Below are 23,817 nucleotides of genomic sequence, written 5' to 3' on the forward strand. Positions count from 1 at the left end.
TTTTTCCCTCATAGATTGTAAGCATGCGAACAGGGCCCTCATTCCTCTTGGTATCTGTTATGATCTATGTGATTATTGTTATACTGTAATGTCTTTCATCAGTACAAGTCCTCTCTGAAATGTAAAGTGCTGTGGAATATGTCGGCGCTATAGAAATAAAATGTATTATTATTATAATATGGTGAAGTGGATTTTCCTGGGCCCATCCAGTATGTGGGTACCAAGGTGTAATGGGGCTCATATGAATTGGCAGCAGGGCAGGCCTTGCATTCTATGCTACCTTTTTTATGGAGTCCCTCCTGGACATCTTATGAAAGGGGTATTGGGGTGTGTCATAATTCTTGTCAGCCCATCCACTCACAGCATAGGGTACAACAGTTTAGGAGACCCACTGTTTAATAATGGCCCTTTAAGAAGATTAATGCTGCCTGATGCACCAGTAAAAATAGGCTCTGTGACTTTAAGAGTCCCTCCTTCATAAATGAAACAAGATGGGTCTGCTTATGTGTCACACACCACATGGCCAGCAAGGGTTGTTAAATGTTACAATGATACTTTCCTGTGAATGCATTTGAAGTGGTTGAAAGCAAAGTTAAAGTTGAAAAACACTTCAAAAATGCTAAACTAAGCCCAAGTGGGGGAGGAATATTTCGATCTGGGATTAAATTATTTTGCCTTACAGGCAATTCATTAAACTGCAAAGGATGTACCTTAATATATTCCCCAGCAAAATCCATTTTGGTTTAGTTTTGATGTGTTTTTTGTTGCATCGGGAAAAATGGCATGAATCGCGGAAAAAATTGTTTAAAGCTGTGAACTAGGAGTCAGGAATGCTTCCAGGGGCGATCCCCACGATGTCCCCATCTAGACTTTAAAAGGACCCACTGGGGGGGATCGTGGGAAAAATGCTCGGGACTCCCATAGACTTACATTGGGCTCGTTGTTCTGTCTGAGTACCCGAGTATTACAATTTGCTCGACCCGAACAACAAGCACCGGAGCATTTGAGTGCTCGCTCATCACTAGTCAGGAGGCCTAAAACTTTCATTGCAGACCTGATAGAAGCACGACTTCTCAGGAGCGCTCTGACTCTGTTTCACAATGTCTCCTGTTTCTCCACCGGTAGGAAGGATGTTCTGCAACTAGAGTCCAGCAACACGCCCAGGAAAATCTTCCTGTTTTCTGGTACCAAATCCAACTTCTGCCTGTTGATAATCCATCCCAAGTACGCTATATGGTCTTTTCCCTGTGCAGTCGGAGTTCTTGCCACCAAGAGGAAGTCATCTAAGTACAGTGCTATGATAATCTCCTGGTTTCTTAGGTAGGCTACCATCTCCGACACCAACTTGGTAAAAACTTGGGGAGCCGAAGCCAGGCCAAATGGAAGGCACTGAAACTGGAAGTGGCAGGTTTGATTCAAGAATTTCACCGCAAACCTCAAGTACTTTTGGGACGCCGGTAGTGTTGAGCATTCCGATACCGCAAGTATCGGGTATCGGCCGATACTTGCTGTATCGGAATTCCGATACCGACTTCCGATAATTTTTCAATATCGGAAGTCGGCATCGGAATCGGAAGTTCAAAGTTGATTGACAGCCTGACGTCATCATGATGCGCGGTGTGTGCGCATCATGATGCGCCGTCATTTCGGGCCTTCCGGGGGTCTCTGCCGGCCTGCCGGGGGGGCTGTGTGGACTGCCTGGGGTCTGTACCGGCCTGCCGGGGGGCTGTGCCGGCCTGCCGGTGGTCTGTGCACCCTGTGGGGGTCTGTACCGGCCTGCCGGGGGGCTCTGCCGGCCTGCCGGGGGGCTGTGCAAGCATCGTCCGATGGGACTATAAGTCCCATCTGACGATGCCTGCTACCATGACAGTGATTGACACATTAGCCAATGATAGGACAGTAGTAGTCCCATCATCCGGCTAATGTGTTAAATGTTAAAAAAAAAAAAAAAAAAAAAAATACTACATACATACTACATGCATGCTACATGCATGCTACATGCATGCTACATACATACTACATGCTACATACATACTACATATATACTGCATGCATGCTACATACATACTGCATGCCACATACATACCACATACATACCACATACATACCACATACATACTACATACATAACATATATACTACATGCATGCTACATACATACTACATGCTACATACATACTACATATATACTGCATGCATGCTACATACATACTGCATGCTACATACATACTGCATGCTACATACATACCACATACATACCACATACATACCACATACATACCACATACATAACATATATACTACATGCATGCTACATACATACTACATGCTACATACATACTACATATATACTACATACATACTGCATACATACTACATACATACTACATACATACTACATATATGCTACATGCATGCTACATACATACTACATGCTACATACATACTACATGCTACATACATACCACATGCTACATACATACCACATATATACTACATGCATGCTACATATATACTACATGCATGCTACATACATACTACATGCTACATACATACTACATATAAACTACATGCATGCTACATATATACTACATGCATGCTACATACATACTACATACATACTACATACATACTGCATGCTACATACATACTACATACATACTACATACATACTACATACATACTGCATGCTACATACATACTACATACATACTACATACATACTACATGCTACATACATACTACATACATACTACATACATACTACATACCACATACATACTACATACATACTACATACATACTGCATGCATGCTACATACATACTACATACCACATACATACTACATACATACTACATACATACTACATGCATACTACATACTACATACATACCACATACATGCTACATGCTACATACATACTACATATATACTACATGCATGCTACATACATACTGCATGCTACATACATACTACATACATACTGCATGCTACATACATACTACATACATACTACATACATACTACATGCATACTACATGCTACATACATACCACATATATACTACATACATACTACATACATGGGAATTTCCCACGCAGCAATGGCATAAAGTGAGACTAGGGACTTTTTTTTTTAAGTGGCGGAGGAATACAGTGCGGAAGGATACCTACCTTCCGTCATTGGATTCCTGCAGCCCGTAGAGAACGGCAGCATCAGCTGATGCTGCAGTTCTCTACCCAAGATCGTCGTGGGACACACTCGTGGACTGCTTCGGATCGTGGGTGAGTATTTTTGTGGTTTGTTATGTTAATATTTATTCCGTAAAAGACAATGGCTTCGGGGAACAATGTGACAAGTATTGGTAAGTATGTTACTCTATGTTATATGTACTGTATGTCTATGTATGTATTGTATGAATGTATTGTATGTAATATGTATGTAGTATATATGTGGTATGTATGTAGCATGTAGTATGTATGTAGTATGTATGTAGCATGCATGTAGTATATATGTAGTATGTATGTGGTATGTATGTAGCATGTAGTATGTATGTAGCATGCATGTAGTATGTATGTAGCATGCATGTAGTATATATGTAGTATGTATGTAGCATGTAGTATGTATGTGGTATGTATGTAGTATGTATGTAGTATGTATGTAGCATGTAGTATGTATGTAGCATGCATGTAGTATATATGTGTTATGTATGTAGCATGCATGTAGCATGCATGTAGTATGTATGTAGTATGTATGTGGTATGTATGTAGCATGTAGCATGCATGTAGTATATATGTGGTATGTATGTAGCATGCAGTATGTATGTAGCATGCAGTATGTATGTAGCATGCATGTAGTATATATGTAGTATGTATGTAGCATATATGTAGTATGTATGTAGCATGTAATATGTATGCAGCATGCAGTATGTATGTAGCATGCATGTAGTATATATGTAGTATGTATGTAGTATATATGTAGTATGCATGTTGCATGCATGTAGTATATATGTAGTATGTATGTTGCATGTAGTATATATGTAGTATTTATGTTGCATGTAGTATATACAGTGGGGCAAAAAAGTATTTAGTCAGTCAGCAATAGTGCAAGTTCCACCACTTAAAAAGATGAGAGGCGTCTGTAATTTACATCATAGGTAGACCTCAACTATGGGAGACAAACTGAGAAAAAAAAATCCAGAAAATCACATTGTCTGGTTTTTTTTCCTTTTATTTGCATATTATGGTGGAAAATAAGTATTTGGTCAGAAACAAAATTTCATCTCAATACTTTGTGATATATCCTTTGTTGGCAATGACAGAGGTCAAACGTTTTCTGTAAGTCTTCACAAGGTTGCCACACACTGTTGTTGGTATGTTGGCCCATTCCTCCATGCAGATCTCCTCTAGTGCAGTGATGTTTTCGGCTTTTCGCTTGGCAACACGGACTTTCAACTCCCTCCAAAGGTTTTCTATAGGGTTGAGATCTGGAGACTGGCTAGGCCACTCCAGGACCTTGAAATGCTTCTTACGAAGCCACTCCTTCATTGCCCTGGCGGTGTGCTTTGGATCATTGTCATGTTGAAAGACCCAGCCACGTTTCATCATCAATGCCCTTGCTGATGGAAGGAGGTTTGCACTCAAAATCTCACGATACATGGCCCCAATCATTCTTTCATGTACCCGGATCAGTCGTCCTGGCCCCTTTGCAGAGAAACAGCCCCAAAGCATGATGTTTCCACCACCATGCTTTACAGTAGGTATGGTGTTTGATGGATGCAACTCAATATTCTTTTTCCTCCAAACACGACAAGTTGTGTTTCTACCAAACAGTTCCAGTTTGGTTTCATCAGACCATAGGACATTCTCCCAAAACTCCTCTGGATCATCCAAATGCTCTCTAGCAAACTTCAGACGGGCCCGGACATGTACAGGCTTAAGCAGTGGGACACGTCTGGCACTGCAGGATCTGAGTCCATGGTGGCGTAGTGTGTTACTTATGGTAGGCCTTGTTACATTGGTCCCAGCTCTCTGCAGTTCATTCACTAGGTCCCCCCGCGTGGTTCTGGGATTTTTGCTCACCGTTCTTGTGATCATTCTGACCCCACGGGGTGGGATTTTGCGTGGAGCACCAGATCGAGGGAGATTATCAGTGGTCTTGTATGTCTTCCATTTTCTAATTATTGCTCCCACAGTTGATTTCTTCACTCCAAGCTGGTTGGCTATTGCAGATTCAGTCTTCCCAGCCTGGTGCAGGGCTACAATTTTGTTTCTGGTGTCCTTTGACAGCTCTTTGGTCTTCACCATAGTGGAGTTTGGAGTCAGACTGTTTGAGGGTGTGCACAGGTGTCTTTTTATACTGATAACAAGTTTAAACAGGTGCCATTACTACAGGTAATGAGTGGAGGAAAGAGGAGACTCTTAAAGAAGAAGTTACAGGTCTGTGAGAGCCAGAAATCTTGTTTGCTTGTTTCTGACCAAATACTTATTTTCCACCATAATATGCAAATAAAAGGAAAAAAAAACAGACAATGTGATTTTCTGGATTTTTTTTTCTCAGTTTGTCTCCCATAGTTGAGGTCTACCTATGATGTAAATTACAGACGCCTCTCATCTTTTTAAGTGGTGGAACTTGCACTATTGCTGACTGACTAAATACTTTTTTGCCCCACTGTATGTAGTATGCATGTTGCATGCATGTAGTATATATGTAGTATGTATGTTGCATGTAGTATATATGTAGTATGAATGTAGCATGTATGTAGTATGTAGTATGAATGTAGCATGTAGTATGCATGTTGTATGTATGTAGCATGTATGTAGCATGTAAATTTTTTTTTTTTTTTTACATTCAACACATTAGCCGGATGATGGGACTACTACTGTCCCATCATTGGCTAATGTGTCAATCACTGTCATGGTAGCAGGCATCGCCCGATGGGACTTGTAGTCCCATCGGACGATGCCTGCACAGACCCCCGAAGCCTGCACAGCCCCCCGGCAGGCCGGCACAGCCCCCCGGAGCCTGTACAGCCCCCCGGCAGGCCGGCACAGCCCCCCGGCAGGCCGGCACAGCCCACCGGAGCCTGCACAGACCACCGGCAGGCCGGCACAGCCTCCCGGCAGGCCGGCACAGCCCCCCGGCAGGCCGGCACAGCCCCCCGGAGCCTGCACAGACCCCCTGGCAGGCCGGCACAGCCCCCCGAAAGGCCCGTACAGACCCCAGAGAGGCTGTACAAGGCAAAAACAGGGTTTTTCTTATTCCGATACCGGAAGTCCCATAGACTTGAATGGGACTTCCGGTATCGGAATCGGCGATACCGATCCTTTTTTTTTTTTTTTTTTTTTTTTTAAGATCGGCCGATCCATTCCGATCCGATACTTTGAAGTATCGGACGGTATCGCTCAACTCTAGACGCCGGGTGAATAGGAACCTGATAATAAGCACTTTTTAGGTCGAGGGTGCACATAAAATCATCTGTCTATAAGGGGAACAGTAGATTTTACAGACTACATCCTGAATCTCTTGTATTTGACCCAAAGGTTTAGGGGCTTCAGGTTTATTATGGTGCGGGACTCGCCTGATTGCATTATGATGGTGAACAGAGAGGAGTAGTGACCTTCGCCCTCTTCTGCCTGGGAGACCGGGACTATGACAGCGGAGTCAACCAGCTCTCTTAAGTCTGCCAACAGGGGAGACTATCAATAAGGCATGGGGTGTGATAAACCTTTCAGGGGGAGGTGTAGCAAACTGTATTGCGCAACCCTCTGTTATGGTTCTGAGAACCCACTGATCCTGGGTAATCTGGAACCAATTTGCTGCAAAGCCTTTGAGTAGTCTCCCCCGATCAGAATGACGTCATTGCCTTCTGGATCTTGAGCTTGACTCAAATAGGGACCCCTTACTCTTCCCTCCTCTGAGGTAGGTGCTGCTGTAGGCTCCTCTACTGCACTTCCCTTGACCCTTGTAATCGGATTGTCTCTGTGAAGGGCCTGGTTTATGAAAGGACTGGTTCGTTTGAAACCTGTCTTCTGGAAACCCCTTTTTATCGGAAGCCTTCTCTAAAATGTGATCTAATGCCGGCCTGAACACCCTTAAACCAGAGAAGGGAATAGAACATAGCTTATTTTTAGAGGCGTTGTCCCCGACCAGGTTTCCATCCAAAAACTCTACAGGCCACAATGAGCTATTTCTAGCAGAGAAGCTTACAGATTCGGCAGACGTATCTGCCAAAAAAGCAGTAGCAGATTTCATCAGAGAGAGGGAGGCTATGATCTCCGCTCTCAGAGTTTTGTTGGTTTGTTGCTCCTCCATTTGACCCATCCATAAAAACATTGACCTGGCAACTGAAGTAGCGGCTATGTTGGTTTTGATCAAAGCTGCTTATGTCTCCCAATCCCGTTTCAGGAGCTTATCTGCCTTCCCGTCATAGGGTCTTTTAAATTTGAAGTCCTCAAAAGTGATGAACGTCTTCCTAGCGACCGGCACACCAATCTTGAGGATCCCTTGCCAGATCTTAACGTCCTCTGGATCAAAAGGTAGGCGACTCAGTCACGAGTTATCACCACGTGCCTCTCAGCATCCCCTCACTCCTCCAGGACCACAACACGAATGTGATCATTCACCAGAAATGCAAGCTGCTTTGAGCTCTGAGACTCCTGAACATCACACCTTGTCTGGACTGAGGTTTTGGGACCTCCTCCACCTGTATTGTATCTGACAGCTTGTACTAAGTCATTGGTATCCTCAGAGGCAAACAGGTATCTCCTGCCCCATTCCTGACACTCCGATACGACTTCACCCTCTTCCTCCTGGTCTGACCCCAGGGGTTGGGGGATTTCTCATCTGAACTCAGCTCCATTTCCCACCGAGGTCTCTAAATACATGGACCTGGACTGGGAGGCTGGGGACAGGTAAGGCCTCTTTCACACTTCCGTTTTTGACAATCAGTCAAGATCCCCAAATTTTGAAAAAAAAACAGATCCGCCATTTTTCTTTGCGGATCCGTTTTTTTCCCCATTGACTTTCATTATTGGCGGATCCTGACTGATTGCCATCCGTTGCATCCGTTTTTGTGAGGATCCGCCACAATGTTAGTTTCCGTCAACATCCTCAAAGATTTCCAAACGGAGCTTGCAACGTTTTTTTGGCCAGCGGATCCTCCAGACACTGAATTAACCCCAAATTCTGTCTGGGTGCCGGACAAAAAAAAAAAAAAAAAAAAAAAAAGAGATTCTTCTCTTCTCTCTCTCTGTCTCTCCTTCCCAGCCAGCGGTTCCTTTAAATTTCCTCATTTTCAGGATCCGTCTAAAAACGGATCCTGTGCCATCCGTTCACATCAGTTGAGAACGGATCCGCTTGTCTACCTTTTTGGCGGATTTTAACTGATGCAAATAACTGAAGTGTGAAAGAGGCCTAAGCCTGAACCTCTTCCTGAGTCAGGGACCTCATCACAGACAGTAGGGATGGCTGCTCTTCCATCTGGTGCCGCAGGTGTCTTAGAGTTCTGCCATCTGTGTCTGGAAGTTTTATGTGCATACGGGGCATCATCTGGTTTTTGCAGAGGCTTTGCCAGACCATTTAGGCATAGGCATTGGCTTACCTGGGGTTCCCTTATCCTGCACAGTGCAAAGAGAAGGAATAGTCAGGGGCTGCCTAATGTGGTTGGAGCTGCACACAGCACACTTACCCCACCATACTGGTCGACCTTCGGATCCTCCATAGTGTTCCAGAAAGCCCTTTATCCCTTGAGATCCAGGTAAACAACTATTACCTGTCTCCCTTGTATATCCGTGTTCCACCTTGGAACACACGCCGATCGGTTTTCCCGGCGGCTTCCCTGACATCATCAGAAGTGTGACAGCATTCTCCCTGCACGACTTCTGGAAGCAGTGGCACCATGCCATCTGACTTCAGAGCCACGAGCCTCCCATCGGGAGGAAGCGGCTCTACCCAGGAGCTCGTATGCACGACTGGTCTCTGTGGCTGAGGGACTCGCAAGCGTCTTGGCAGGGGGAAGGATTGGCACGCCGCATGATCCCCCTGAGCCCATCCAGTTAAGCTGAGCTTTTTTCGTGCATCCCTCCTTTGCAGGGACAGGAAAAACACTGATGGAGGTGGGTAGGGAGGGGCCTTTTAACCTTTCCTGTGCTTTCCTGTCCCTGTGAGCAGAAGGATGACCTCCATGTTGCTGTCAGGAGGGACATCCTGGAGAAGGTGCTTATTGGCAATTACATACATTTCTTGATCATCGCTCTATGCTCTAAATTATTTTCTCTTTCTTACATAACGTGTGACTTTACTTTGATTTTAGCAGCTTCCTGAGAAATTTGTCAATAAAAAGAAAAATCGCTGTTTCCATGTGTGATTTCTCTGATGTCTAGGAAAATAAGATTTGTGATTAAAATGTTCTGGACAGGAGTATGGCTTCCTCCCTATTTGAGTTCTCTGATGTGTAATAAGACTCAATTTATTTGTAAAATATTTACTACATTCTGTACATGAAAATATTGTTTTCTCCTTTGTGAGTTTTCTGATGTGAGCGACGAGATGAATTGTTATTAAAACTTTTACAACAACATAGAAAAAGTAGTATGAACTCACATGGGGATCACCACATAAAAGTCTTTATTATTAATGGATTTGGAATACAAAAAAGACAAATTTTTAAAAACATATTTAAAAAGCCAATAGGCCATTTATATGCAGATTAGGTACGTCCATAGTTAGATTACCACCTATGGCCCAATATATATTACAGTTCACAGGATATCCATCACAGAAAATCTTATATACAAAATAGAAGTTTAGTTTATACAGCCATAGAATGACAAGCAAAGGAATATAAACAATGCCAAGATATTAAAAAAATAAAAACAAAAATATTCCTCAATTATAATTAATAATCACTGAAGTGATATGCATGTCAGTGCCCAAGGACTTATACCAAGCAGATAACCAAGAAGATAATCAAATAGGGCAAAATAGGTATAACAAGGAACCTATGAATGAGGAAAAAGTAGAATGAGGAGAGAAAACCCCACGCGTTTCACCACACAAGCTGTAGCTTCCTCAGTGGTAAGAATGATAATGGTGTCAGATAATGTCCCTTATATTCACTTAAAGATAATAGAATAATGAGGTAAATCATGTAATTACCAGGTGTAGGAGACAAAGGGAGTAAATCAGTGGGCTATATCAGTGTTCGGAAATGTGCAATGCCCATGCATGAATACAAAATATAAAATTGATTTAAGGTTCCCAATGTGCAAGTATGCTATAGTGATAATCTACATGCATGTAGAACCCAATAAACAGGCTCTCCATGCATGTGCCGTGACTTGGACACAGCCGGGACACATGCAGCTGCGGCGACAAACAGCTGATCAGCCAATGCGCTCCATGTATCCGGGTTTCATCTGCAGCTTATTGGGTAAGAGCTATAGCTTGCCGAATAATCAGGGACCCGATCAAATTCACTTATCTCTAATAGTATGTGTGAAACACTCTTTGCGCATACCCAAACAAGAGGTGTCGAAGTTTCTAGAGTCATAAATGCAAATGCATGAAGTAATTATCCAAAAGAGAGGGGCATGTGCAGCAAACACCTGTTATAATTTGTTGAGAATCAGCGCGTGCGTACAAGAGTAATTATACAGAATATAAGAAAGTTCAGTTGATCTATAGCGTAAGGTACAATGTGAGATTGACAAAGTTATTCAACAGCAAAAGGTGGGGGGCATGCACAGACGATCTCTGCACCACTAATGATTTGTACGTAGACTGTGCATGTGTGAAAAGAGAAATCCTTACATAATACATAGAATGTTCAATTAAATGAAAAAACGAGAAATTTATACTTTAAGAGAGTAGGACCTTACAAAATAGATATATGGAACATCCAGTAGATTTCTAGGGCAAGCACATGATACAACATTGGTGCAGATAAGTGAGAGAGGATAATAAATCAGAAAATATAAAAGGTAAGAAACACATTATTAATGGTAAAGAGCAAATGGATCATGACATATCTGAATAATCCAATAGAATTCACCACATAAATATATAAGGGACAATATAATGGCATATAAATATAAGAAATATTATAGATATATCTTTATTGAAGAAGGCCCAAATACAGAGATGTAATTGTTGAAAATAATAGGAGACTATCAAGGTCTGTAAATTGAATTTAATCCCCTTTTCAATAACAGGTGTTTTTCGGTAATTGCATGCATCTCCTGATCATCACTGGTGTTGTAAATGACTTTCCCTTTCATATGTAATGTATGACGTTACTTTCACTTTAACAGATTTTGATGAACTCATCACTAAAAAGAAAAATCCCTGCTTCCGTGTGTGATTTCTCTGATGTTAACAAAAATGTAATTTGTGAGTAAAACATTCTGGACATCAGAATGACTCCCTCCCTATATGAGTTATCTGATGATGTACAAGACTTTATTTGTAAAACATTTATTACGTTCTGAACTTGAAAGATGTTGTTTTTTTCACTCTGTATGGGTTTTCATATGTGAGCTAAGAGTGAAGCTATGATTAAAATATTTCCCACATTTTTTACATGAAAATGGTTTCTCTTTTGGGTGAATTTCCTGATGTGTATCCAAGTGTGATTTCTTTCTAAACCATTTTCCACGTTCTGGACAAGAAAATGGTTTCTAACTTGTGTGAATTCTCATGTGTATAACAAGATTTCCTTTCTGAGTAAAACATTTCCCACATTCTGTACATGAAAATGGTTTCTCTCCAGTGTGAATTCTCTGATGTCTAACCAGGCGTGATTTGCTTGGAAAAAAATCCCCACATTCTGGACATGAAAATGGCTGCTCTCCTGAGTGAATTCTCTGATGTATAACCAGGTGAAAGTTGGATATAAAACATTCCCCACATTCTGAACACAAATATGGTTTCTCCCCTGTGTGAATTCTCTTGTGCATAACAAGATCTCCTTTCTGAGAAAAACATTTCCCACATTCTGAACATGAAAATCGTTTCTCCCCTGTGTGAATTCTCTGATGATAAACAAGGGTTCCTTTCTGTGTAAAAGATTTCCCACAATCGGAACATGAAAATGGTTTCTCCTTTGTGTGACTTCTCTGGTGTATAACAAGATCTCCTTTCCAAGTAAAACATTTCCCACATTCTGAGCATGAAAATGGTTTCTCCCCTGTGTGAATTCTCCGATGTGCAACAAGGTGTGATTTCTTTGTAAAACATTTCTCACATTCTGGACATGAAAATGGTTTCTCCCCTGTGTGAATTCTCTGATGATTAACAAGAGTTCCTTTCTGTGTAAAACATTTTCCACAATCAGAACATAAAAATGGTTTCTCCTTTGTGTGACTTCTCTGGTGTATAACAAGATCTCCTTTCTTAGTAAAACATTTCCCACATTCTGAGCATGAAAATGGTTTCTCCCCTGTGTGAATTCTCTGATGATTAACAAGAGTTCCTTTCTGTGTAAAACATTTTCCACAATCAGAACATAAAAATGGTTTCTTCTTTGTGTGACTTCTCTGGTGTATAACAAGATCTCCTTTCTTAGTAAAACATTTCCCACATTCTGAGCATGAAAATGGTTTCTCCCCTGTGTGAATTCTCCGATGTGCAACAAGGTGTGATTTGCTTGTAAAACATTTCTCACATTCTGGACATGAAAATGGTTTCTCCCCTGTATGAGTTCTCAGATGTATAACCAGGTGTGATTTACGTATAAATGATATCCCACATTCTGAACACGAATATGGTTTCTCCCTTGTGTGAATTCTCTTGTGTTTAACAAGATCTCCTTTCTGAGTAAAACAGTTCCCACATTCTGTACATGAAAACGGTTTCTCCCCTGTGTGAATTCTCAAATGTATAACCAGGTGTGATTTACGTGTAAAAGATTTCCCACATTCTGAACACGAATATGGTTTCTCCTTTGCATGAATTTTCTTGTGTAAAACAAGACCTCCTTTCTGAGTAAAACAGTTCCCACATTCTGAACATGAAAACGGTTTCTCCCCAGTGTGAATTCTCCGATGTGCAACAAGGTGCGATTTGCTTGTAAAACATTTCTCACATTCTGGACACGAAAGCGGTTTCTTTGCTTTGTAAGTCCTTTTACGTTGCATATCCTTTCTGTTATTTTTACTATGCTCAATAGTCTGTAATGAATCAGAAGACAGGACTTGTTGAAAAGGATCAGTTGAAAGCATTTCAATGTGAGGACTTGGAGGTGGATCCGGGATAATTATCTGCTCTTCATATGAATCTGGTGGGACACTATGACCATCTGCTTTAAAATTTGAAAACGACAGATGTACCTCTGAGCTTCTGTTACAGCCATCTGCCAAGAAAAAATAAATTTTAATTTGATTCAATAGCAGGGAAAAATATTTCTTACAATATTAGATATTTTAAAGTAATTTTATAGAAGCATTTCTATAAATATTTTGGTAAAATTCAATTGAGTAGGAGAAAGTTGACATTAGTAGATGGCAAAGCAGGGACTAGTGGATTATTATGTTTAGTCACGAGGCTGTGCACTTTCAATAGTTCACATCTCTGTAGCTTTGTTATAGGTTCAGGTTTCTTTGTGCCCATTGGCAACCTTTTCTAGTAAAACATTTAGTAATGACTAGAGATGAGCGACTTTGCCTTTTTTCTGGTCGAGTCGGGTTTCATGAAACCTGACGTTCGCAAAAGTCGGGTTGAACGAAATCGGCGGATTATCGTGAAAAGTCGGAAGCCGACTGAAACACGAAACCCAATGCAAGTCAATGGGGAAGCAAAGGCGGCAGGGAGTGGAGGACAGGAAACACACCTACAGTGCCCTTTTGAATGCCAAAAACATCAATTCTGATTACTGAAGCTTTTCAACCTTAATTTACTTCATAATACTAGTTACGCACTGAAAAATGGGGGTTATTTGGCTAAATTTGTGGGGGGGTAGGGCTGGCTCCAGGTTTTCATGTGCCCTGGGCCAAAGAGCGCCCCTTTAACACATACCACAACTCATGATGCTCCGATACCGCAGAGAAATAGCGGTATAGTACAAAGAAAAATACTTCACTTTTTACATCTCATGACTGATATCCATTTTTAATAGCTCCAAAAATGGACAGTATATTACTCCATACAGTATTATGGCCACCGCATAGTGCGCTATACAGAGTAATGAGGCCCATATATTTCTCCATACAGAATCATTGGTCCCATATAATGTTTGAAACAGTATATGATGAGCTCCACATAATGCTACAGTATATGTTGGTCCCCATGGATGAAGCTCCTCTGTTTTATGGGCCCAAATATGTATGCTCCATACATAATGGGCCCCGTTTCTAATGCTCTAGTGTATAATGTGTCCTGTAAATGCTGCTCCAGTGTCTGATGTCCACCTTTGGAATGCTTCAGTGTACGGTGGGCCCCATATATCATTCTCCAGAGTATAGTGCTCCCCAAAAATTGCTGTCCCCACATTGAAAACAATTAAGTAAGTCTCCTCGCTATGGAATCCCTGTACTAGCCTGGACTACTCGTCGTCCCCATCGTCCATGTCACTGCACTTGGCTGTTTAGGCAGAGGGCGTACAGATGTGATGTCATTGCACTCTCTGATCAGACTATCACTGTCAGGAAACGCGGAAGACGTCATGGCGGTGGAGCAGGGAGAGGTAAGTATTTCAACTTTGCAAGTGCTGTGATCCTGCGCAAGCAGGGGGGGCCCACTCGCTGGCGATGGCAGTGGCACAGGGCCCCTCTAATAGTACGACGGTGTATGGCGGTGTGTCTGACGGCGGGTGGGGGTCCCCCTCCCACCGGCAGAGACACTTTTGCGTACTATGAGGGGCCCTGTGCCAGTGCCTTCGCCCATGAATATGCCCCCCCCACCAGCTCAAGGAACCTGCACTTTCATCTGCACCTTCCTCTTTGTCACCGTGTAAGGTGGTATAGTATGCTGGAAGGGGAACCTGAGTTTCCTCTGGGTCAGATTCTGGCTGTGTAGAGTGTGAGAGGAATGTAGTGGTCTGGGTCAATGTACCAGCAAAATCATCTAGCAGTGGCTGGGCATCAGTGCACTTGTGGCATCCCCAGGAGTACGGTCGCCACAGTGGCATTACCTTTCTCCTAGGGAGTGTGATGTCATGCTTGTGAGCAAAGAAGTATCTCTCTAGCAGTTAAACCAACACAACACATTTCCCACTCCACGCCAGAAGGGAGACCTCTGAACATGACTGCTGAGGAGCTGCTCTCTGTGGTCGAGAGGAGGTAAGTTAGGCCATTCTGTGCAGCGAAGGGGAAGTGTGTGGACGTGAGAAGGGGAGCTGGAGGATGAGCAGCTTTAAGGCTCACTCCTAGCTGGAGCGCATGGTCCGGATTCCGGTCTCCGAGTTTGCAGGGACACTGACGTTCCTGCAGCAGAATCCGGAGGAAGTAGCAGCTGTAAATGCTCTGTACCCAACTGAGGCTCGGAGGCCCCAGCATCAACGTGTGTGAGCCAGAAGGAAAAGGCTACGGCTGCCAACCATACGAGAAAGTTCCAAAAGAGAGTCAACAGGGGGAACTTCATTGAACTCAGCACTGCGAGGACCTCAGATAAGCGCTAGAATGGAGGCCACACTACCTATCTGCAGAGAGAGAAATCCAAATTGGCTTCCAGGCTGACCAACTCCTTCTCCATCTGTACTCTGGGTCCTGGACAGCACCTACCAAGTACAGGTAAAGGAACTGCACGACTGTGTCTGTCATCTTTCTCCTGCGCCTGGCGCACAGCTTAGCTACATCCTGCACTGCACACCATCTCCCAACTCTTTCATCTGCCCTGCGACTATGGCCCTACCTGTGCAGGTCTTCTACATCTTAGCTGCACCACAACATCTGTCCCACAGAAGCGACACTGCAGCGCTGGTCAATCTAATCAGAAACCAGAGGTGGCGTCACGTATCATTCACCTCTAAATGTAATTCACCCCTTTGCATGGATGCCCAGGGCAACGGAACAGGTCACCACCACCGTGACACATCCCTGTGAGACACCAGCCCGGTACCGATTAACCCCACTGCCCTGGCTGGCCACCCACATGCCATGTCAGATTTATCTTGGACTGGGGAATTCACGATTTGACTTAACCCAGGCATGGTATGATAGAAAGAGCTACATGGACTAATGTGAAGTGTGGCTTGCTGCCTCAGTTTGGGTGGGGGTGCAGGACACAAGGAAAGGGGTTCTTCCTGACCAGGAGCCAGCACTTGACCACTCAGTGCTTGCATTTTTTAAAACTTCAGAAGAGGCGGGCATATTTGATGGAGTCTGTTTTGTCAATGTAACCCAAACCCAGTTCCTCATGCTCCACCTTTAAAAGCGGTCAACCTACTCCCAGAAAAGGTATCATTCCAGGCGTTCCGGAGTCAGACCATGATGCAGGCTCAACACCCCCTGCCTTAGCTGCTATTGTGCTTTTGCCACTACCAGCAGATGCACCACCACCATCACCACCAGCTGGCCCCCCCCACGCCCACGTCCGCGGCCTCTTCCACCAAACTTCCAAATTTTGCACAAAATACACACAAAACAACATCAGATCTATGGCACTGTATCAGAAATGTACAGCTCTATTCAGTCAAAGGATAATTGTCAATCTCCATATATATTCCATCAGTCACACAGATGCTCACAGGCTCAGTATGGATTAGACAAGAATATAAAAAGTAGACAAAGTGTACAGTATCATCAGATAGCAGGTATATATAGCATAGTTTAAACATTAACAATGTATGTCTATATATCATGAGTAGTGATGAGCCACCCCGCTAGTGTTTTGGTTCGTCACACAGAAGGCAAGTTCGTCGAATGTTCGTTGAACCCCATTGAAAACAATGGCAGGCAAACACATACAAACACATAGAAAAGACTTACAAAACACCTTAAAAGGTGTCCCAAAGCAGAGAAAATGCTCAGAAGACAAAAATTACATATGAAAAAGGGCAACTACATTTAGAAAAGAGGTGGAGGAGTAAAAGGAGGAGGTGGAGGAGACACAGATATAGGCTTCAATGCAAATAAACTATAGGAACAACAAAAGTGCAATAGGGTCTTCTCCGGGTTATTAGAAGAATTAGTAAAAATTCACTCACCCTTTCCAGGAAAGGTTCAGGCATACAAAATCCGTAGTCAGCTTGCTGCACGTCCAAAGGTCAACACCGTGACCACCAGAACTTCAGATTTTTATGGAATAAATTCATAGACTTAGGTGAGCTGCTTGACAAATTTACGAATCCAGGTTATGAGAAAGATTAACTGTTTATTTCCCAATGCTTTTCAAAGTGTATACCACTTCTTCCTCAGGGGATGACATATATGAATAGATAGAGCTATCACAGATTATATACATCCACGATTCAAAAAGTTGGCGCCAATGATCACATGTCATACGGTACAAAAGTCAAAGTTCAAAGTACACCAAATAAAATGACATATTAATTAAGCTTTGTTTATTAAAAAGTATTATTTTAATTAATTCACAGATAAAAAAAACTCAAAGAAAGCTAAAAAATAAAAAAAATAAAAATTTATATATATATATATATATATATATATATATATATATATATATATATATATATATACACACACATACACACACACACACATATATATTTAAAAACGAACTCCTGCTGTTGAAAAAAGAAAAAAAAAAGCACGATCTGCACTCAAGCCACTACACCAAAGCCAGATCATGTCTGAAGGGAAGAAGAAAAGAGGAGTGAATGTTGTTGAAGAAAGTGGGTAAAAAATAAATAAAAAATGATTAAAAAACGGGGGAAAATATTGAATAAAAATATATTAAAAAATATGTATATATATAAATTGCATGATAATAAAAAGACCTTTTATAATGAAAATATGTGTGTCAATGGATTACTGCCGGGATATGTCCATTCACAATTTACTCGCTCATATATCAAGTAGTCAGTGGCAGCCGACCAGAGACACAAACTACAGGAAATTCCAGCACCTCCCGAAGAAACCAGGATCGCCTCCCGTATATTATTGCAAGAGGAAAAGAAAGAAGAGGAAACTTACTTGTAGTTCAATAACACTAACACCTTTTGAGAACTTGTAATAAAATCAATAATCACATCGTAAAAAAATATGTAAAATATACACAAAGTGATATCAAGATTGGGTTCCAACATGTTACCGGAATAAAAAGTCGCACATTAAAAATTACATTAAAAATTAAAAAATGATGAAAATTAATTTATAAAAAATTTGAATACATAGTAAAAAATTATTCAGAATGAAAATTAATGAATTCACCCTATTTTAAAGAAAAACTTCCGCAATTTCGTTCAATCCATTGGGTTTAAGAGTATTTAACCTATAAATAAAAAAAAATCTCTCTTCTGTTTAATTGTCCCATTCTGTCAAGAATGTCACCAGGAATATGTTCAATTGGACTAATTTTCAGTCCATTAAAATCCTTATGTTTGGTAGTAAAATGTCTGGAAAGACCATGTTGCAAAAAACCTCTTTTAATATTATATCTATGTGAATTAACCCTTAGATGTAATGGTTGGGTTGTTCTTCCAACATACTGTTTTTTACATTCACATTCAAATCAGGTATATAACAAATTCCGTGGTGCAACTAAGATAATCTTTGATAGGAAAAAATTCACTAGTAGTAGATGATTTAATATATTTTTCTTTGTGTGTAATGATATTACAGCAAAGGCAATTCCTCCTCCCACATTTATAAATCCCTCTTAAAGGGGTATGAATTGAAATCGGTTTATAATTGGTTTTCAAACGACTAGGGGCCACTAAGCCTTTAATAGTTGGTGCCCTTCTAAAAGTAACCCCTGGGTTGCTGGGAAAAAATTTCTGTAATATAGGATTACTCAAAAGGATATACCAATTATTATATAAAATTTTACGTATCCTTGTGTGTTCAGCACAATATTGTGTGATTAAATTAGTCATGAATTTTTTTATTATCTGGTTTAACAGTTTTTTGTCCATTAATAAGCGTATCTTGTGATATATTGATACACTTATTGTAGGCATTTTTAATCAAATTATTAGGATATTTTTATCCACAAACCTATTCTTTAAAATATCCTCTTGGACCTAAAAATCCTCTAGACTAGAACAATTTTTCCTGATCCTCCTATACTGGTTGTCAGGAATATTCCTCAACCATTTTCCAAAATGCCCACTATTGAAGGTATGTAACTATTAATATCCACATTTTTAAAAAAGGTTTTAGTTGAAATAATCTTGTCCTTGATGAAAATGGTTATATCTAAAAAAATAATATTATTCTTATCATATACTGAGGAAAATGATAGACCCCAAATATTGTTATTAATATCATTAATAAATTCATTGATATTATCAGAATTGTCCCATATAAAGAAAAGGTCATCAATAAATCTCGTATAGATGATTAAATTATTGCACCACTTAGAGTTAAAAATATAAAAATCTTCAAAGACCCCCATAAAATTTGCGTAGGTTGGTGCGACTTTGGAACCCATCGCAGTCCCAAGGTGCTGATGATATAAATATCCATCAAACGTAAAGTAATTATTCCTCAGAATGAATTCCATACCTTTTATAATAAAAACTTTTTTGATCTTTGGATAATCTATTATCCCTTATTAAGATTTTATTAAAACAGGCGAGACCTAAATTATGCGATATGTTTGAATAAAATGAAGATATATCCATAGTGAGAAACAGGTAGTGAGATTTCCATTCAACCTGTTGCAAAAATTGGATTAGATGAGTGGAATCTCTAATATAACTTTTTAGAGTCGGAATTAAAATTTAAAACCTGTGTCTATAGATCAGGAGGCAGGCTCAGACAGCCTCAGGCCCAGTATGGATTTGACCAGCTTGTACAAAGTTGAGAAAGGGTACATTAATCACTGGATAGCAGGTATATATAGCATATTTTAAATATTTAAAATCTCCATGTTCTCAGTATGGATTAGACTATCTAAAAAGTAGAAAAAAGGATATGTATTTGAAGCGTACACCAGTATACACTTTTGGTGGTATTTTTAAATCTTCATATATATTTCTGTCTCAGTAAGACAGTCCAGACTCTCTGCAATAGGAAATGAGATGCATACAATTACTGACAAATTCTAGTGATTGCAGAAATCTAGGAATTCCTATTCACGGGATAAACTTCCGTCACAATTCTCGGAGGCGATGCAGACCCTCAATTAATTAGTGTGTGGAGACAGCGAAACTCTCTTTGTGAAGAAAGTGTTGCTGTGTCGCAGTACCATTGATCTCATCGCCATTACTCATATCCATATAATTTTTATCACAGGGAGAGATGTAAACATGGTGCTCACTGCCTATCATGCTCTGTCACGTAACTTTGGAGTGCAAAAGACAGAAGCCACAGGCCATAGGCGATTCATTTGGATGGCATGAGAGGGCACATTTAAAAATGTGCCCTGGAATGTCACACGTCTGTGGGTAGGAAAATTGTGAAAGCTGATGAGAAACAACCACTGCATCTCATTGTGAGTCGACGTCGACATCTGAAGCTAGATCCCGGCCAGCGGGACAGGGCATAGCTACGTCTTAACCATCATCTATCAGTTCACCAAATATGTAGTGGCAGTCCCAGTGAATTTGACAGCCCAGCTTACTCAGCGGAGGAGCAGGGAGAGGTAAACATTGCAAATGCTGGGGCCCTGCCCAAGCAAAGGGGGCCCACTCGTGGGCATCGGTACTAGCACTGGGCCCCTCATAGTACGGCGGTGTGTCTGATGGCAGGTGTGCACCCCCACCATCAGAGACACTTGATTGCATTATGAGGGACCCTGTGCCTGTGCCCGTGCCCAAGAGTCGGCCCACCCACCTGTCCAGGGCAACGGCACTCGCACGGTTGTGTGCGCTAGGTGGTGACCCTGGCCATGGGGGGAGGAGTTAGCCCAGTTAGGGAGGTTTACAAAATGGCATATGTTGATGTGGGACATTCACTTGCTGCTAAAGGCGAAATTGGTCAAGTCCCAGGAAGAGGCGGACCAAAGAAAGCCATTTTTCTGTCATCCTATGTGTCATCAGGGTAAGGTGTGACAAAATCCTTGGAAACCCATGCATGGTTCATTTTAATAAAAGGTTAGATCATCCACTTTTTGGGTCGACAAATGGGTTCTTTTTTCTGTCAGGATTGATGCAGCAGCACTGAAGACTCTTTCCGATAGCACACTTGCAGCTGGGCAAGCGAGGTCCTGTAAGGCATATTGTGCCAATTCAGGCCAGGTGTCCAGTTTAGCTGCCCAATAGTCAAATGGGAATGACCTGTGAGGGAGAACATCGATATGGGAGGAAAAGTAGTTTGTAACCATAGTTGACAACTGCTGTCTCCTGTCACTTTCCATCGATGCAGTATTACCAGTTGTGTGAGCGGTATTTGAAAAATCAGTCCACAACATTGTCATGAAACCCCTGTCTCCAACGCCACTTCTGATGTGTGCACCACCAACACCTCTTCCAAGTTGCCCCCGGCCCCTACGGCTCGTGTGAGAACCATCACCGCTGCTGTGTGCTGGGAATGCCTCAACCAACTGGTTTACCAGATTAGCTTGTTTGTTAGCCAATATTAGGTAAAGGTTCTGCTGTGGCATGAGGTTTTAGAATTTGCCTTTATAGCGTGGATCCAGGATGCTGGCCAACCAGTAGTCATCATCGTTCATCATTTTGGCAATGCGGCGGTCCCTTTTTAGGATCTGCAAGGCATAATCTGACATGTGGGCCAATGTTCCCGGAGTCAATGATGCACTGCGAGTGCTTGGTGGAGGAGCACTTTCAGGCAAATCCACATCCCTCCAGTCATGCACAAACCCAGTACCAGACCTTGCCATGCCAACATTTTCTCTTGCCCCACGAGAAGCATCCTCCTCCCCTAAGTAATCATCCCCATCATCCTCCTCCTCCTTTTCTTCCTCCACCTCGTCCATGACTGCTCCCTGACCAGACAATGACTGACTGTCATCAAGGCTTCCCTCCTCCTCTTCCTCATCATCCTCGGCTGCAGACGCCTGCTCCTTGATGTGCGTCAAAGTTTGCATGAGCAGACGCATAAGTGGGATGCTCATGCTTAGGATGGCGTCGCCTGCGCTTACCAGCCGTGTGCATTCCTCAAAACATTGAAGGACTTTACAGAGGTCTTTCAGCTTCGACCACTGCACACTTGTCAACTCCATGTCTGCCCTCAAAGTGCCTGCCCGTGTATCCTCCCACAAATGCATTACAGCCTGCCTCTGTTCGCACAGCCGCTCAACCATGTGCAGGGTGGAGTTCCACCTTGTTGCAACGTCGATAATTAGGCGGTGCTTGGGAAGGTGAAGCAATCGCTGCAGCTTCTGCATACGACTGAAGTGTACCGGCAACCGGCGGATGTGCAAGCACAGTCTTCGAACCTTATGGAGCAGGCCTGTTAACTCCGGATAATTAGTGAGGAAGCACTGCACCACCAGGATCAAGGTGTGAGCCAAGCAAGGTATGTGTCTGAGCTTTGAAAGGGCTATGGCTGCCACAAAATTTCAGCCGTTATCACTAACTACCTTGCCTGCCTCAAGATGTAGACTGCCCAGCCATGTCTCAGTTTGTCGCTGAAAGTAGTCGGCCAGTACCTCCGCCGTGTGTCTGTCGCCCAAACACATCTGCAACACAGCCTGTTGACGCTTTCCACTAGCTGATCGATAGTGGGACACATCGTGTGCACCGCTGTCAGCTGCGGATGCAGTGCTCGTGTGACTGCGCTCTGTGGACGAGCTTTCGCTTCTGGAGGAGGAGGAGGAGGAGGGTTGAACGCCTACAGCCAACTCTTTCCAATACCATGGGCTAGGCAGCACTGTGCCATCACAGCTGTCCCCTGTGGACCCTGCATCCACCACATTAACCAAGTGCGCAGTGATGGACACGTAACGGCCCTGGCCATGCCTACTGGACCATGCATCAGTTGTGAGGTGCACCTTTCCACTCACTGATTGCTTGAGTGCATGGACAATGCGGTCTTTCACATGAAGGTGGAGGGCTGGGATGGCTTTGCGAGAAAAGAAGTGGCGACTGGGTAGGTCATAGCGTGGTACTGCGTAGGCCATGAGTTCGCAGAAAGCTGCGCTTTCAAGCAACCGATAGGGCATCATCTCTAAAGAGATTAGTTTGGCAATGTGGGCGTTCAAACCCAGTGTACGCGGATGAGAGGATGAGTACTTTCTTGTCCTACTCAGTCTCTGGTAGGGTGAGCTGGACTTGAGAGCTGCATATGGAGGAAATAGTGGTGGACATGGCGAACTGAGAGAGGGTTGATGATGGTGATGGAGTTGGTGTTCTTTCTGATGGCCTAGATTCAGTCTTTCATTGCAATAACAGTGTGATTCCCTGACTGATTTGCCCTTGCGACGACAACTCAACATTTGCTGCTGGTGGTATGCTAACCGGTGGACTTACAGTGGGGGAAACAATGTAGCGTTGCAGACTGCCTTCTTTGGGAGCAGTAGCACATGTGGTACATGAGTTTTGGTAGTCCGTCCACGCTTGCAAGTGCATGGTGGTTAAATGTCTTAGCATGCAACTGGTATTCAAATTTCTCAGATTTTTCCCTCGGCTAAAGGTCTTTGCACACTTCTTACAGATTACCTTTGCCTGATCATAAGGATTTTGTTCAAAAAAGTGCCACACTGCACTCTTCCTACTATGGAAGACATTTTGAGGCCTTGCACGCTGTGCTATTTTGACCGTCTGGCCCAGCTGTCCTGCATCTCTTGGTTTTTG

General features: G+C 42.4%; 1 protein-coding gene across 3 annotated transcripts in view; it reads right to left on the reverse strand.

Annotated features, from left to right (window-relative positions):
- Nucleotides 1–23,817, reverse strand: part of LOC141051195 (uncharacterized) — a 364,030-nt gene that overhangs the window by 21,478 nt on the left and 318,735 nt on the right. For 2 of the 3 annotated variants that reach the window (XM_073548060.1, XM_073548059.1), the window contains exon 27: nucleotides 9,613–13,353. In XM_073548060.1, the coding sequence (XP_073404161.1) occupies nucleotides 11,681–13,353 (1,673 nt within the window). In that variant the 3' untranslated portion in view covers nucleotides 9,613–11,680. Of the gene's footprint in view, nucleotides 1–9,612; nucleotides 13,354–23,817 lie in introns of those variants that run through there. The other variant, XM_073548061.1, reaches the window with a different exon arrangement.

The sequence above is a fragment of the Dendrobates tinctorius genome, unplaced genomic scaffold (assembly GCF_039654945.1).
Source record: "Dendrobates tinctorius isolate UK_male_01 unplaced genomic scaffold, ASM3965494v1 ptg000155l, whole genome shotgun sequence".
Classification (NCBI taxonomy): domain Eukaryota; kingdom Metazoa; phylum Chordata; class Amphibia; order Anura; family Dendrobatidae; genus Dendrobates; species Dendrobates tinctorius.